This window comes from Sardina pilchardus, chromosome 19 (assembly GCF_963854185.1).
Source record: "Sardina pilchardus chromosome 19, fSarPil1.1, whole genome shotgun sequence".
In the NCBI taxonomy this organism is placed as follows: domain Eukaryota; kingdom Metazoa; phylum Chordata; class Actinopteri; order Clupeiformes; family Clupeidae; genus Sardina; species Sardina pilchardus.
In genome coordinates, this window is record NC_085012.1 from 9383640 (window position 1) to 9397256 (window position 13617).

Genomic DNA, 13617 nt, shown 5'->3' on the forward strand with positions numbered 1-13617 from the left:
AGGGAAGCGTCCCTCTTTTTGGTGCCAGAAAAGGGCAACATGGCCTCTGAGGCAACTGAATGTGGCCTATCTGCAGCATCCATATCGCGTCCCACACGACGCAACACAGACCTTGCGTGTTCTGTTCTCACATTTTTTCAAAAAGTATGATAGCTGCACTGCTGGGCTTGTGGGGTCTGCTTTTGATTTTGAAGCAGCTCAGAGAGACTGCTTTGGGTTGTGTTTACAAGAGGACCACCCAACACAATGAGGTCTGTTTTTTTGTCTGAGAAATACAATTCTGCCTTGAGTTTTTCCTGTGGAAAAGGACAAACGGATGAAATTCGTTTTCCATGATGCTATTCTCTTCACTGTGTCGTAAAGCAGATTTCTTTTCAGAAACCCAGAGGAGATAAAGCAGTCTTAGTTCCATATCTTGGAGATTGGTTTACAATGCCGTACATGGCACTGTGTGACTGTTAAATAGTTGCAGTATTTCAGACACCAATTGCACTGTGCAACACAGTATGTGTGATACCAGACAATACGAACACCTATTCCTGACACTATAGAAATTAATTTACCTGTGTGATTGTCACCACTTCGCTTTAGACTGCAAATCTACCATAGATGAATGAAACATTCATAAAATGCTTGTTGCACCAGCAATAACAACAATCGAGTAAGGTCAATCCCTTTTTAATCCCTTTAATTTGAATAGATAATGAACTTCTTGTCAAATCCCTCACATATCCCATGAGGCAATTTTACCCTTGGCCACACAGACAGAGTCCTCTCCTGGTTTGAATTAAAATGATCCATTCCATTAAGGGCTCCAAAACGTCTTCTGTTTAGTGAAATAAAAGAATTTTATCAGAAAGTCCTTTTTTTTTTACAGAAGAAGCCAAGGTTGCTCCTGCCAGCCGGCCGGTCTTTCTGTCTAATCTAATCAATGAGAACAGGAAGAAATGGTGATAAGTAAAGCGTACCTGGAGTTCCACTCGATCTTCTGCTTGGGGGTGAGGCGCAGAAAGCCCGGGCTGACCCTGGACGAGACCCAGGGGCTCACGCTGTGGAACAACCACTGGAAGGTGAAGAAACTGACCACTGCGATGAGCAGGATGATCTGGCTGAAGGCGTCCATGGCCACCTTTCCAATCTGCAGGGGGGGACAAAATAAAACACAGCATCAACAAAAACAATTAGAATAGCAGACTCATGCAAATGACAGCAGCTGAATATGAACGTGATGGTGCCTAAAGTGCAGGTCATGAAATGGCCAACACACCTGACGAGAAGAGTACAATCCCTCAGGACTGCAGTCCTTTAGGTGGAGAGGCAGAAAAAGGAGCCTTTGCTGCAGAATCTGAACATTGCCATGCCCAAAAAAAAAAAAAAAAAAAAGACCCTCCCACCTCAGGCATAGCGAGCAGCCTGACGGAGTCGGACACAAAACCAACTAGCAGCACGTCTGACATGCTATATGGCCTCCTAACTTTATTTAGCCCTCTCATGCCAAACATAGATGACAGCAAATGCTCATAACATTGCAGATGGCATCCGCTATGACGACAGAAGGAGTTATTCAATCTGTAGGATAAGAGTTACTCAAACTGTGATGCAAGTATTCCAGCGCCGAGTTGCGATCATTTCTTTGGCACATATATAACTGGGTTGTGTACACTACACACTGAGAGGCGCTCATATAATCGTCCCTAAGAATAACTTGGTCAACAAGCACAAGACAGTGCACCATGCTGATATGAATGGCACCATTCCTGAGAGGACCATTTCTTTAATTGAATTCAATATTGTGGTCTGCCAGCTACTTTGTGGAGCAGGGATTTGCTGAGAACAGCATGTAGCATGTAGTAAAATCTGATGTACTCATTGTAGTCTTTTGATTAAAGAGTAATTCTGAGATTTCATGGTGTTTGTAGATAGAAGTCTACATTCCCTACCGCATCCCTCTTCTGTAGCAAGAAGTCTACTTCCCCTAAGCTCATGTGCTTCTAAATTTGAATGTGAACTAGTCTTCCAGAACTTTCACTGTGTGAACTCTAAACATTACAGCACTGTCAGGCCATCCCTGACTCCCTACAAGGGTGCTAGGGATTGGCTCAGTCTGTCAGTTGAAATGGTAGACCCTCCTCTCCAAACCATACAAGAGTGTAAAGCAGGCAGTGATCTAGAAAGATAAGCCCTTGGCCAAAACATTGCAGGCGACAGCCTTGGAAGTCCAGTGCAGAGTACCTTGGCTGGATATAGTCAGCATGCCAAGAAACCTGACTGGAGCGGCAGGCCAACTGGTACACAGGTGCTGTAGTGAAAAGTGTGTGTGTGTGTGTGTGTGTGTGTGTGTGTGTGTGTGTGTGTGTGTGTGTGTGTGTGTGTGTGTGTGTGTGTGTGTGTGTGTGTGTGTGTTTGTGTGTGTAGGTGGTAGCCACAGCAGTAAGTACTGCATGCACCACTGTGTGTACACAGAATACATCAGCTGCATTCTCCCTCACGAAAGGCACTGAATTCTAGGGCCCTGACCCAGGGGGCTTGGCTGAGCCTCACAGAATGGCAGCAAACCAGCCAAATACTGCTGTAGCTGCCAATCAACTATTCCAACCTAGCCCCACAACATGGGTGAAGAGAGAGGGAGAGAGAGAGAGAGAGAGAGAGAGAGAGAGAGAGGAAAAGGGAGAACAAATGGAAGAAATAACCTGAGAGAAAAGGAGAGAGTGAGAGAGAGAGGAGGCAGAGGAGGAAACAGCAGCGTCACACAAAATCTTCGGCAGAAACATCTGCCCACTCTCCTCTATGAGGTTGTCTACACTGACCCAGTTTACAAAGCTGAGGTCCACCATGCTGCCTCTGACTGAGGACACAACGTGTTAAAGACACCTGACGGTCCCTCCACCATTACAGATAAGAGAGAAAACACATGTGTTGCTTGAGTGAGTGTGTGAGTGAGTGAGTGTGTGTGTGTTGTGGGGGAGGTATGCATGTGTCATATATTGAGTCTAAATGGAAGGTGACCGAGAGTGTTCTGAGAAAGAAAGAATAGCCAAAGATACACACAGTAAAACTGACACTCAGGTGAATCATGTTTCCTCTCTGCACTCACCACGTGCTTTAGCAATAGTCCCAAGTGCTAGAGGAAGTAAAAAATTGAGTGTGTGTGTGTGTGTGTGTGTGTGTGTGTGTGTGTGTGTGTGTGTGTGTGTGTGTGTGTGTGTGTGTGTGTGTGTGTGTGTGTGTGGCGCGTGCGCATGTGTAAGTGGGAAAGTGTGTAAGTGAAAGAGAAAGAGAGCGAAAGAGAAAGACCAAAAGAGCGGGAGAGAGAACAAAAGAAATATAGCGTTCTCCACAGTTGCTTAAACATACCATGCATTGCATCACTACACCTTATGGCCTCATAAAACTCTCTGCCTGTCACTATAGGCCTGCGCTGCTATTACAGAGGGTGGCCACTGACAAACAGCCCCTGACACCCACCAGTGCATGCAGGCGCACTGCAGTGGGAGCTCCCAGTCCACGGCCAAGCCGGCTGTCGCACGGCACGGGTACATTTGCATATGGTCCGATTTGACTGCACTGGCCTTTGGTGGAAGGCCAAACAGTCCTTACCTCCTTGCCCTTGCTACCCCCCCCCCCCCCCCCCCGTCTCTCTCTTTCTCTCTCTCTCTCTCTCTCTCTCTCTCTCTCTCTCTGTCTTATATCATTATGTGTGTATGTTTTTCTCCTCCACTGCCACCTCCACACTCCTTGTTCCTTGATGCTTTTGTGCACATGCAGTAGGCGCACAAGCAGATCACTACACTGCAGACCCTGATTCAAGCTGTCAAACGGTCCGAGGAGGTTCGCGCTGGCCAGGTATTCGACCTGGCACGAGTCCTCACCTCGGTTTGTCAAGACCACGTAAGTTGAGGAGACGCTGTGTGGTATTTCCGTGGTATGTTGTGTAACACGAGAGGTGTCCAAAGAATGAAGAACAGATAAGGCAGGTGCCTGACTGGAACAACAAGGTATAGGATTATCGCCATCTTGCTTTCTTCCCTACCACATTATGGCGCCTGGCGATAGCTGAATTATGTGCGGCTTGAGGGAAGTGCTGATTATGAAGATAGAGCACAATGAAAGGCTGATCAATTATGAAAGAATGTGACTTGGCAACATGTTCTCTTCTATCAGGAGTCTATCAGGATCTGCACAGCCACATTCATACACAACCACATGTGTGGGTATCTGCAAACGCATACCGGGGAGCCAAGCATATGAGGCGGACGGTTGTCAAGGACAAGGGAGTGAGGCTGAGGTCGAATGGTAACATGAACAGACAGCTGGGGCACAATGTTGTAGAGACTGCAGACCTGCCACAATCATAAAACAACTGTCCGAATCCCAGTCCTGTACCCTTGTATTGACAGCTGCCAAGGTCAAAAGGTTGAGGCCAGGCCACTTGGATCTTAAAGTTATTTTAAAACTGATTTAGGAAGACGGAAAATCAAAAAAGGGGGTGATTTCAAGAGGGAGCTTCATACAGTGTCATAGAATGTCATATTGGAAGCAGAAAAGGAACCCTGTGATCTCATCTTCCCCAAAACTCAGTTGTTTCTTGAATCTTGACATTTCCAGGCATTTTCCTGTAGCAGAGTATCTCTTTGTGTTGTGGATAGACCTTGCAGATAACAGTTGACTTTGAAATGGATCTGGAGATTGATGTGGGCCAAATCATGGCCAGTTGTTAGTCACTGTCGGGGCAGTGGTGTTACAGAAGCTTGCTGTTAAGTTGTCCAGCATTTTCATTTTTTACAATGTGTAGTCTTGCCTTGCTGTTTGCCTTTTTGCACAGATTCAGATGTGAATTCAAGACATTCCTTCGCGGAAAATGATGTGGCACATCACACCATAGGTAATAATCTTGTTATGTCATACGTGATTGGCACGATTACTAGGTATCTATCAAGTTACTAACAGTTATCCATCTTGAATTCACAATATTATGTGCATTTTGTAGCCTGGCAAATAATGCGCTGCAAATTGCGCTCAGTTTCAAAAAATAAGATTGACCACCTCTTCCACGGACTAAATGTCACTTCCGTTAAAGAGAACTGCAAGAGAGAGGGGGTTTGGACATTGTAGCTTAAAATACTGCAATTGCCAGCGCCAGTGTTAATGTTTAACTACGCTCTTGGACGTGTGAAAAACGTATTTTAAACTGAATACCTTCAGGGAACCGAAAGGAAAGGTAAACATTACCCGCGGAAATGTGTAGATAAATGTAACAAGGAAGCAAGCGACAACTAACACGTGTGTCTGAGGGCTATGGACAGGAAAACATGGTCGCTCTCTGTACCCCATGTTACTGCAGTCACAACCCTCAGTCAGGCAGGAATATACGGTGACTGTGATGCCCTTGCTCTCCTTGTCACAAGTTACCCAGTGATAAACAAAACCTCTGCCTTTAGGCTGAATGACTGTTGCTCATCGGGGTACTGAATGAAAATAGAAGAATCATTGAGGTGGTGCAGGCTTGGCCGTTACATTGGGTATTAAAAGGATCACAAGACCACTGTCTTTAGCTAATTTGACCGGCCGATAGTGTAGCAGGCAATCATATGCCTGCAATTGGCAAAACAATAAAGTTAACAAAATGTTGTGCTGTCCACTGCTTGGCGCAAGCGTACTATGTGTCACTGGAAACACTTTTGTAACATTAGTTCATTCTAGTATCCCGAGGGCTACATCAGAAATAGGTTATTACAGTGTAATATTAAAAAGAAAACATTGACCATTCAACACTTCGACCGTACCGAACCCGGTGATTCCTAATCAACAAACTGTGATTAGCCTGGGTTAGGCCAGTTCTCACGCCGCATTGCCAAAACAAGACGAGCCCTGTAGGCTATTAGCCTAAAAATAAATAAATAAATGTAGGCTAATACTAAATTGAGTGACATAGGTGCAACGTTTGGACTTACCGCTCGTCTTTCATGAAGATTCTAAGGTCCAAACTCAACTGGTTATTTGGGCATTTTGATGGAAACCATGGGCTGACGAATTCTGTCGACAGCCGCGATTTGTCATATCGCTATAATAAACATTCGTCGTCCTCAGTGCAAAAATGCAACGTTTAACAAACGCGTTTTGTGAGCCAAATATGTGGTCTCGTTATGTTACATTGCTCTGAGCGGCTGTGTTAATTTCATACCACGGAATAGGCATGATGAGACCACAGTATGAGATGCGCTTGGAAACTGATGCGCGATTATGGCAGTGATGGGGTGGGGAGGGGGTTACTGCAGGGCAAGGCGCTTCTCCTATGAGAATCGAATTACAGCGAAACTCTTAAAGGGACACACACCGCTGCGATGTAAACATGGGCTATATAACGCGTAAAGCTGGCTATTCATCCAGATGTATGGTATCAATTTAATAGGATTGGAGCATCCCTTGCTGTTACACAGTTTGCGCGGTACGGCCAGTAAGCCTTATCACGGCATGTTTTAAAAAAATGAGGAGCGATATCTAGACATGGTTCTTTATCTATTCCCTCCAAAATGTTGGGTTCCTCCTTGGTCCAGGCATCAACTGTCAAACCCTGAAGTTTCGTGAAATTGGCTGGTTAGTTTTCGCTTAATCCTGCAGAAATAACTCCTTGGCGAAGACACCATAGCCACAACTGTATCGCATCCCTTCAGTGGTTTAAAACGCATTACATTTACATGTCGTTGTGTATCGGCGTTTGGTTTAGGTCAACCAAGGCTGGCGCAGGGTATGGCTTTTGTTTGCTCTCGGATGATGCTAGGAATCATTAACAAAACACAGTAACCTATGAACAGAGGACCTCTCGCCATTATGGTTTAACCTGCACCCGGTCGATTTTTCATCATCACACCACGGGCCATTGCCAAGAGAGGCAATAAAGCAGTATAATCAGTCTTCACTAAAACAAGATGTTTATGTCGACTTCCATGCACCTGTGTGTGGCCCTTTCTTGTTGATTGCATAAGCTACAGTTAGATCACCTGATCCAAAATATTGCTGTTGCAGCATTTTGCACTGTTTTCTTGCTATGGCCACAAGATGGCGCAAGCCATGCATGAATGATACTGCTCTGAAGAATGTGGTTCACCAGTTGAGGGTCCATTACATGCTCTGACACCTCCCCCTCAAATATTTCCCGAGGAAACGGAGAATGTGTGTGTGTGTGTGTGTGTGTGTGTGTGTGTGTGTGTGTGTGTGTGACAGAGAGAGAGAGTGTTGGCACAGGAAATAGATACGTTATCTACTCTGGACATCTTCAGGCACTAAATCTGCTACAATGGCACAGCCCATTCTGTTGAACAGTGAGATGGAAAGAAATCATTTAACCCTGCTGTTATGTTCACATTTTTCACCAATTTTATATTTGTGGTACAATTGACCTCTTTTAATGAGATACAACCTTTTTTCAGCCATCAGTCTTGTGTAGGCTACCTGATAACTAATCAAATAGTTTCTGTTCATTCATTTATACCATAGGTCACAATCATTTTCTGATTATACATGAATTTAACCTGTTATGTACGATCTGAGTGAAGCTGGTGATAGAAACACTTTTACATGACAGATTTTACATGAAGTACTTCAGATGACTAAATGAAACCTAGAGTTGTGTAGCTAAAGTGTAAACACACACATACACACACACACACACACACACACGCTTTATTAATCTTTGCCAGACCTACAGATACTTTAAAGCACCATATCATCTTGCTTTGAATCACCATTTATAATATTGCAAACTGGATGTAAAGCCTGTAGTTTGTTCTAAGCCTGATTTAATCAGCCACCTCAACCTCAATATCTATCCAACCCAAGACTAGTTGGACATCTACGGGGGGCTAATCTTGTTGGAGACCAGTGGTATATAGTTAGCTGTAGTGGATAGACTTTGATGTAGTAGTTAGCTGTAGTAGGTACTGTGATCAACGCCAAATGTTATGCGTATCCTTGCCTATTTTAAGTCGGTATACTGTGATGATGATGCTTTCTAAGTGGGTATACAACATAGTCCTGCGTATTGTTGAGTGTTGTACTTGAGTGCAAAGATTAACCGGAGTCAAATTTCTTGTTTGTTAACGCAAACCTGGCCAATAAAGCTGATTCTATTCTATTCTATTCTATTCTATTCTATTCTATTCTATTCTATTCTATTCTATTCTATTCTGATTCTATCACGTACACTACATGGCATAAATTTGACTATTGCATTGCAGGCAAGAATCCCAAGTCTGCACGCCCACTTCTGTCGCACTCTGCATCATCGCGTTTGCTCCTCCTGCCTCCTGACACTTGGACTGGACCGCGTCGGTTTGCATCACGTCTTGGGCCAGCGTCAGCACCTCCCCCCTCACCTCCGTGTCGTTAATTACAGTACATTTTCTGTGACCACGGTATGAAGGCTTCTCTTAAATCCTCAGATGGTCTCACTCAACAATTCTGGTACTACATCACTACTCTGCCACGTTTCTCACATTGAGCATCTATGACAGACAGGCAGGCACAATTTTTTTTTTTTTTGCAGGACATTGCCATTGAAGTCCAGATAAAGAGATAATCAGACAAGAGGACAAAAGGGTCAGTGTTTTTTTTTTCTTCTTCTTCTTCTTCTTCCTGGGAAGATCTATGTCCCTCATCTCAGCCCACAACCCCTCCCACACCTATTTAAAAGCAACATTAATGTCCCTCCTCAAAACCACAGAGTCCTTTCATCGCACATACCATGGCTACATGTCTCATCTCTCTGTAACCTACTACAAGGCCCTTTATGTCATTTACCACCCAGAGGATCTTTGTGGCCTTTGTGAACAGCTAGGGTCTTTAAGAATACAGTAGTAGCAATGAACAAAAGGAGCAAAAGCAGTCCTGCCCATCTCATTTTAGTACCATAGAATCTTGACAAATGTTTCCACTTGAAATTAATGAAAGGGATTTTTTGATATACAAAGAAAGTGCTCTTCCGTCGAAATAGTATTGTGTCTGTAACAAGGTAGTGTTTGCCTGATGTGATGACAACACAGCATATAGGATGACCACACATCAGACTTTTGGGTCAAGGGTCTAGTCAGAGCCAAGAGGCACCTCAGACGTGACGCACCCAGGCTCGCTCAGGCCATAAATCCTGGCTTAACTAGGCCCTCGTCTGGCTACAGTATTAAAATTCGGTCCGGATTTTGCCATCACCATGATTAATAGGCCTGTGCCTCCTGTGATTTAAATTTTCCAAAAATAGAACATCCAGGATGTTTATAATAAATCAAAACGCGTCGGCGTACTGATGAAATGGCCTCTACAGACAAGCTATTTATGCCCAGTATTAGCCTGGTTGACATGAAATCAGTATTTCTAACAAAAGATCATTTGCCATGCATGTAATAATAACAGACATGCATACACACACATTTCATGTTCCTGTTATGCTAATGCTATATCATGTGTGGACTGAATGCTGCAGAGATGAACCCCGACCGTTGTAATGGTTCTGCGGAGGTTTGTGCAAACCTAAGAGAGTCAGAGTCAGCTTGTCTTATGATGAATGGAGGTAGCGGGAGCTAGTTGAGGGCCTGCCATGACGTAGTGAAGATAGCCCTTTCAGCACTGCATTGGGGGGAAATAGAGAAGCCATGCTGTTTGCAGATTGAGACGTTGCTGGGCAGTGCACAGCACTTGTATAAAAGCCCCATTGGTCTACAGTAAACAGCACTGCTGTTGCCAGTATATTTTATTTTGGCCAGAAGCACATCATAAACATACCAGAGACTGTTTTCTGGAACGTAATCACACACAGTGAACTGCATGGTGGGGTCACCACCACATGTATAATCGCCTTCTTCAGTCAGTATATAAAACATGTGCGATGGATTGGTGACAGGAAAACAAACAACGAACATATGATTACGCAAGTGTTGTGTCCATGACAACATTACTGCGAAAAGGCCGGCACTGTAAGCTCGGCGATATAGCCGAGAGCAGTGCTCACCTATTAATTGAGTGTGAGGGCCTAAATTACAGACAAGCCTCTGTTCAGCGCCACTCCACCTCCTATTCAAATGAGGGTGAAGGAGTGTGTGTGTGTGTGTGTGTGTGTTAGTGTGTGTGTGTGTGTGTTAGTGTGTGTGTGTGTATGTGTGTGTGTGTGTGTGTGTGTGTGTGTGTGTGTGTGTGTGTGTGTATGTGTGTGTGTGTGTGTGTGTGTGTGTGTGTGTGTGTGTGCGCATACATTTTATGATGTATGTGTCAAATCGAGTGTTCATTGTGCAGCACTTGTTACGTAATGACGCCGGAACCTGCACCCCAGACTCATCAGCTCACAGGGCCTGGGCGCCCGGGCCGCCATTCCTCCTCCACAAAAGCCTTTCAGAAGGGCCCTTGTGCAGGGGAACAGGCGGCCCTCTGTGAAAAGGTGTCGAAAGGGAACGCTCATTGAGGGACCAGGTGGGGAGGGCGGTGTGTAGAGAGGGTGTGTGGGGGGTGCTCGTGTTTATAGAAGATTATTCTGGCATTGGTGAGAGAGGGGGATTGATGGCCATTGTCTGCTGTGTTTGCGACCGAAATGCAAAAGCCTCGGTCCCGGGTTAGTGGCCACGCACTCTGTATCTGCTTTCTCATTGCGGTCAGAATTCCTTACCGGTTAGAGATCCCTCCTCCCCTAACTGCTTTTACAGGAACCGGCTGCCTGAGGTAAGTCCTCACGACGGTCTCCCACTCACTCTCTCTCTCTCTCTCTCTCTCTTTCTCTCTCTCTCTCTCTCTGTCTTCCATTCTGAAGCTTGTTTTCCTCTCGGAACCGCCAAGTGAGTGCGTCTGCAACTGTGGTTGGGATGCTATCAGATTTCGCAGAGCCAAAGAGCCTCATCTAAATAGACCTCACTGGTACCCCCAGCCTTATTAAATCATAAGAAATGCTTCCTCCTGTGCCGATTCCACTGTTTGTGTGGCTTTGGAGTATCCTGCACCCCCCCCCCCCCCCCACCCAGTCTCCAGAAATGTTTATGTGTTGAGGCCTGCCATGGGAGTTCTCTGTCTGAGGAGTCGACCCACTGGGTTGACTAATTGGCTATAAAACGGAGGAAACCTTACCTAGTCTTTTATTGGCTGAGATTAAATCGCTCGGGGAAACTCCATGCACCTCCCCATGTGATTCACATGCTATTGTTCTCAAATTTGTGCCGTGGTGTTGCACATGGAATCAGGTACTTTCTCGGTTCCCCACTCCTGCTTAATCAGTGTTTCCCTGTCTAGGTGTATGTCAAATGCATACCAAGCATGCTTAAAGGAGAATTCCAGCGAGTTTTCACATAGATCTCTGTTTCTCGAGGTCACCGAGTACTGTCGGTACAACAAAAAAAAAATAAAACAATCAGTTTCATCTAGCTCAAGTTGCTACGGCCAGCAGCTAACATGGCCAGGCAGCTACAATGCTACCTTCTGGGGGGCATATTCGTGAGTACCAATACCATTGTACATGCACATAGAGTGTAGCACTAGCTACCTGGTTGCATTGGCTGGTGGCTGTAGAAACTTGAGCTTGGTAAAATCAATTGTTTTAGTTATTTTTTATTATTATTGACAGTACTTGGTGACCTCGAGAAATGGAGATCTATGTGAAAACTTGGTGTATTTCTCCTTTAAGGAGAACCCAAACAACACATCATCTACATACAGTATTAGAGATAATTATGATTCCTATGATTCATATTCATAACCTGTGACAGTTTGGTCAATCCAGTTTGTCTTCTATCACATAGATGAGATGACAAAGATTCATCTAGCAGAGCCAAATACCTAAGAGGTTAAAAACAAAAGGCAGTGATTGGGCTTGCTTCATTTTACTGGACGTGTAGAATGCACAAAGAGATTGTGAGTGGGAGAGAAAAAGAAAGAGAAAAAGAGAGAATGAGTTCCAGCATTCCTCCTCAATCAGGTTGGAGTTGCTCAGGAATCTATCCCAAAGTCTGCTGCTGGGGTATTTTGTCGACAGTGGGGGGAGGGGGAGAGGCCGCAAGAGGGGGGTACTTGCCAAACTCTTGCACTTGCTGAAATGTGTATACTCTCTGAGGGGATGTCAGGAGGTCTCTGTGAACAGCAGTCCATCAGCACCCGAGGGAGTCTCACGTCTTAGTCGCTCACACGTCCAACTCAAACACCCGAGTCACGCAAATGCAAAAGCAGCCGTTGATAAGGAACGTCGACGCGACAGCACAAAACTCAAGTAGTGCACTTCTCTTCTCAGAAATCGTTTGGTGTAACTCACAAAAAAGCAATCTCACAGAGCACTAGACAGACGGGAGCTTCCTTGGGGTGTTTATTCTAGCCAGAAAAGCAATAACTGAAACCAGGGTGGATTATATGGTTATTATACCGTAACCTTTGATAAAGTCAAGAGTAAAGTCATACAGTAACGTCACAGCCTTCCTGAGACGTGGTGGTGCCCGAGGCAGAGCCACGACTTAAGCCGTGCCTGAAGACAATCTCAAGCAGGCTTGAATAGCTTCCTTGTGTGCTGCCTGCTGCCGAGGGAAAGTCCCGATCGAAGAGCAGAGTCCAGGGTCATGTCTGGTGTCCATTTTGTGTTGTTCCGGTGGGGATGGAGGAAGGCGGGGGTGGGGGGTGGGGATGCTGTGGTGAATAGCCTGTTCCTTTCTGAGAAAGAAAGATCAAGAGAGCCGAAATGAAAAGAAAAAGATAGATATACTGTAGACAAAGAGGGGAAAAGCAAAAGAGAAATGAAGATAGAAAGAATGAAAGCAGAAGAGGAGAGAGAGGCCTCACACTCCTCCAGACCTCCCCAAGAGTACTGGACCTCGGCTCACGTCCCACCGGTGGGGGCTGTATCTCATGGTGATCAGCAGAACGTCAGCTGCAGGAAATCCCCCCCACCCCCCAAGCCCCCACTCTTATTCCCACCCACATGTGTGTCTGGAGCTCAATACATATATATCCTCTCCTCCGCCCTCTCTTGCTAAGGTGCTATGAGTTACAGCCTGGAGGAGAAAGCTAACATGAGAGTGTGTTTGGCTAATACAGAGCAGACGGCAATGGCTGAAACTGCTTTCACAGATACAGCCCTTCCCCCCCAAAAGGCCCCCCCCGGACGCATTCCTCTCCCCTGCTCTACCTCTCTCTCTCACTGTTGTCTTTGGACCTCTCCGTGGGCCACTGGGTTCCTCGCCGTCTTGATCCCATTTCTTGCAAAAGCACTGCGGTGAAATCAATGAATGTGCCACAGGGTAGTGATATCTTTGTGTTTTCCGTTCTTTTCATATGGACAAATAACTATGGTCAGGTGAGCCAAGACAAAGGCTATAGTCTGCCAGTCTGTCTGGGATGTGTATTAGGCTATTAGACAACGTGACGAGATGGCTGAAGCTTTGGTAGCTACAAGACCTCTAGTCTAATAGTTTAGTAATAGAGCCTAATAGTGTTTTCCCCGAAATTAGTCAGACTGTTATTTGTGCTTCCCAAGTAGGCCCATGCTTTTTGTTCCAGAATGTTTACAACTCCCATTGCCACACAGAGAGCAAAACGAGCCCAGCCCCCAATTGCTGCTCGTTAGAAGGTACAGTGAAAGAGCCCCTAGCAATGTAGCTTAGCAAACAC

General features: G+C 45.3%; 1 protein-coding gene across 2 annotated transcripts in view; it reads right to left on the bottom strand.

The window, feature by feature from the left end:
- tlcd4a (TLC domain containing 4a) overlaps window positions 1–6708 on the bottom strand; it is an 18988-nt gene extending 12280 nt beyond the window's left edge. Inside the window, exons 1-2 of one of the 2 annotated variants that reach the window (XM_062521820.1) lie at window positions 5952–6708; window positions 969–1138 (exon numbers count right to left, since the gene is read on the bottom strand). In XM_062521820.1, coding sequence (XP_062377804.1) covers window positions 969–1123 — 155 coding nt within the window. In that variant the 5' untranslated portion in view covers window positions 1124–1138; window positions 5952–6708. Of the gene's footprint in view, window positions 1–968; window positions 1139–1267; window positions 3171–5951 lie in introns of those variants that run through there. The other variant, XM_062521821.1, reaches the window with a different exon arrangement.
- Between the last annotated feature and the right edge of the window lie 6909 nt (window positions 6709–13617).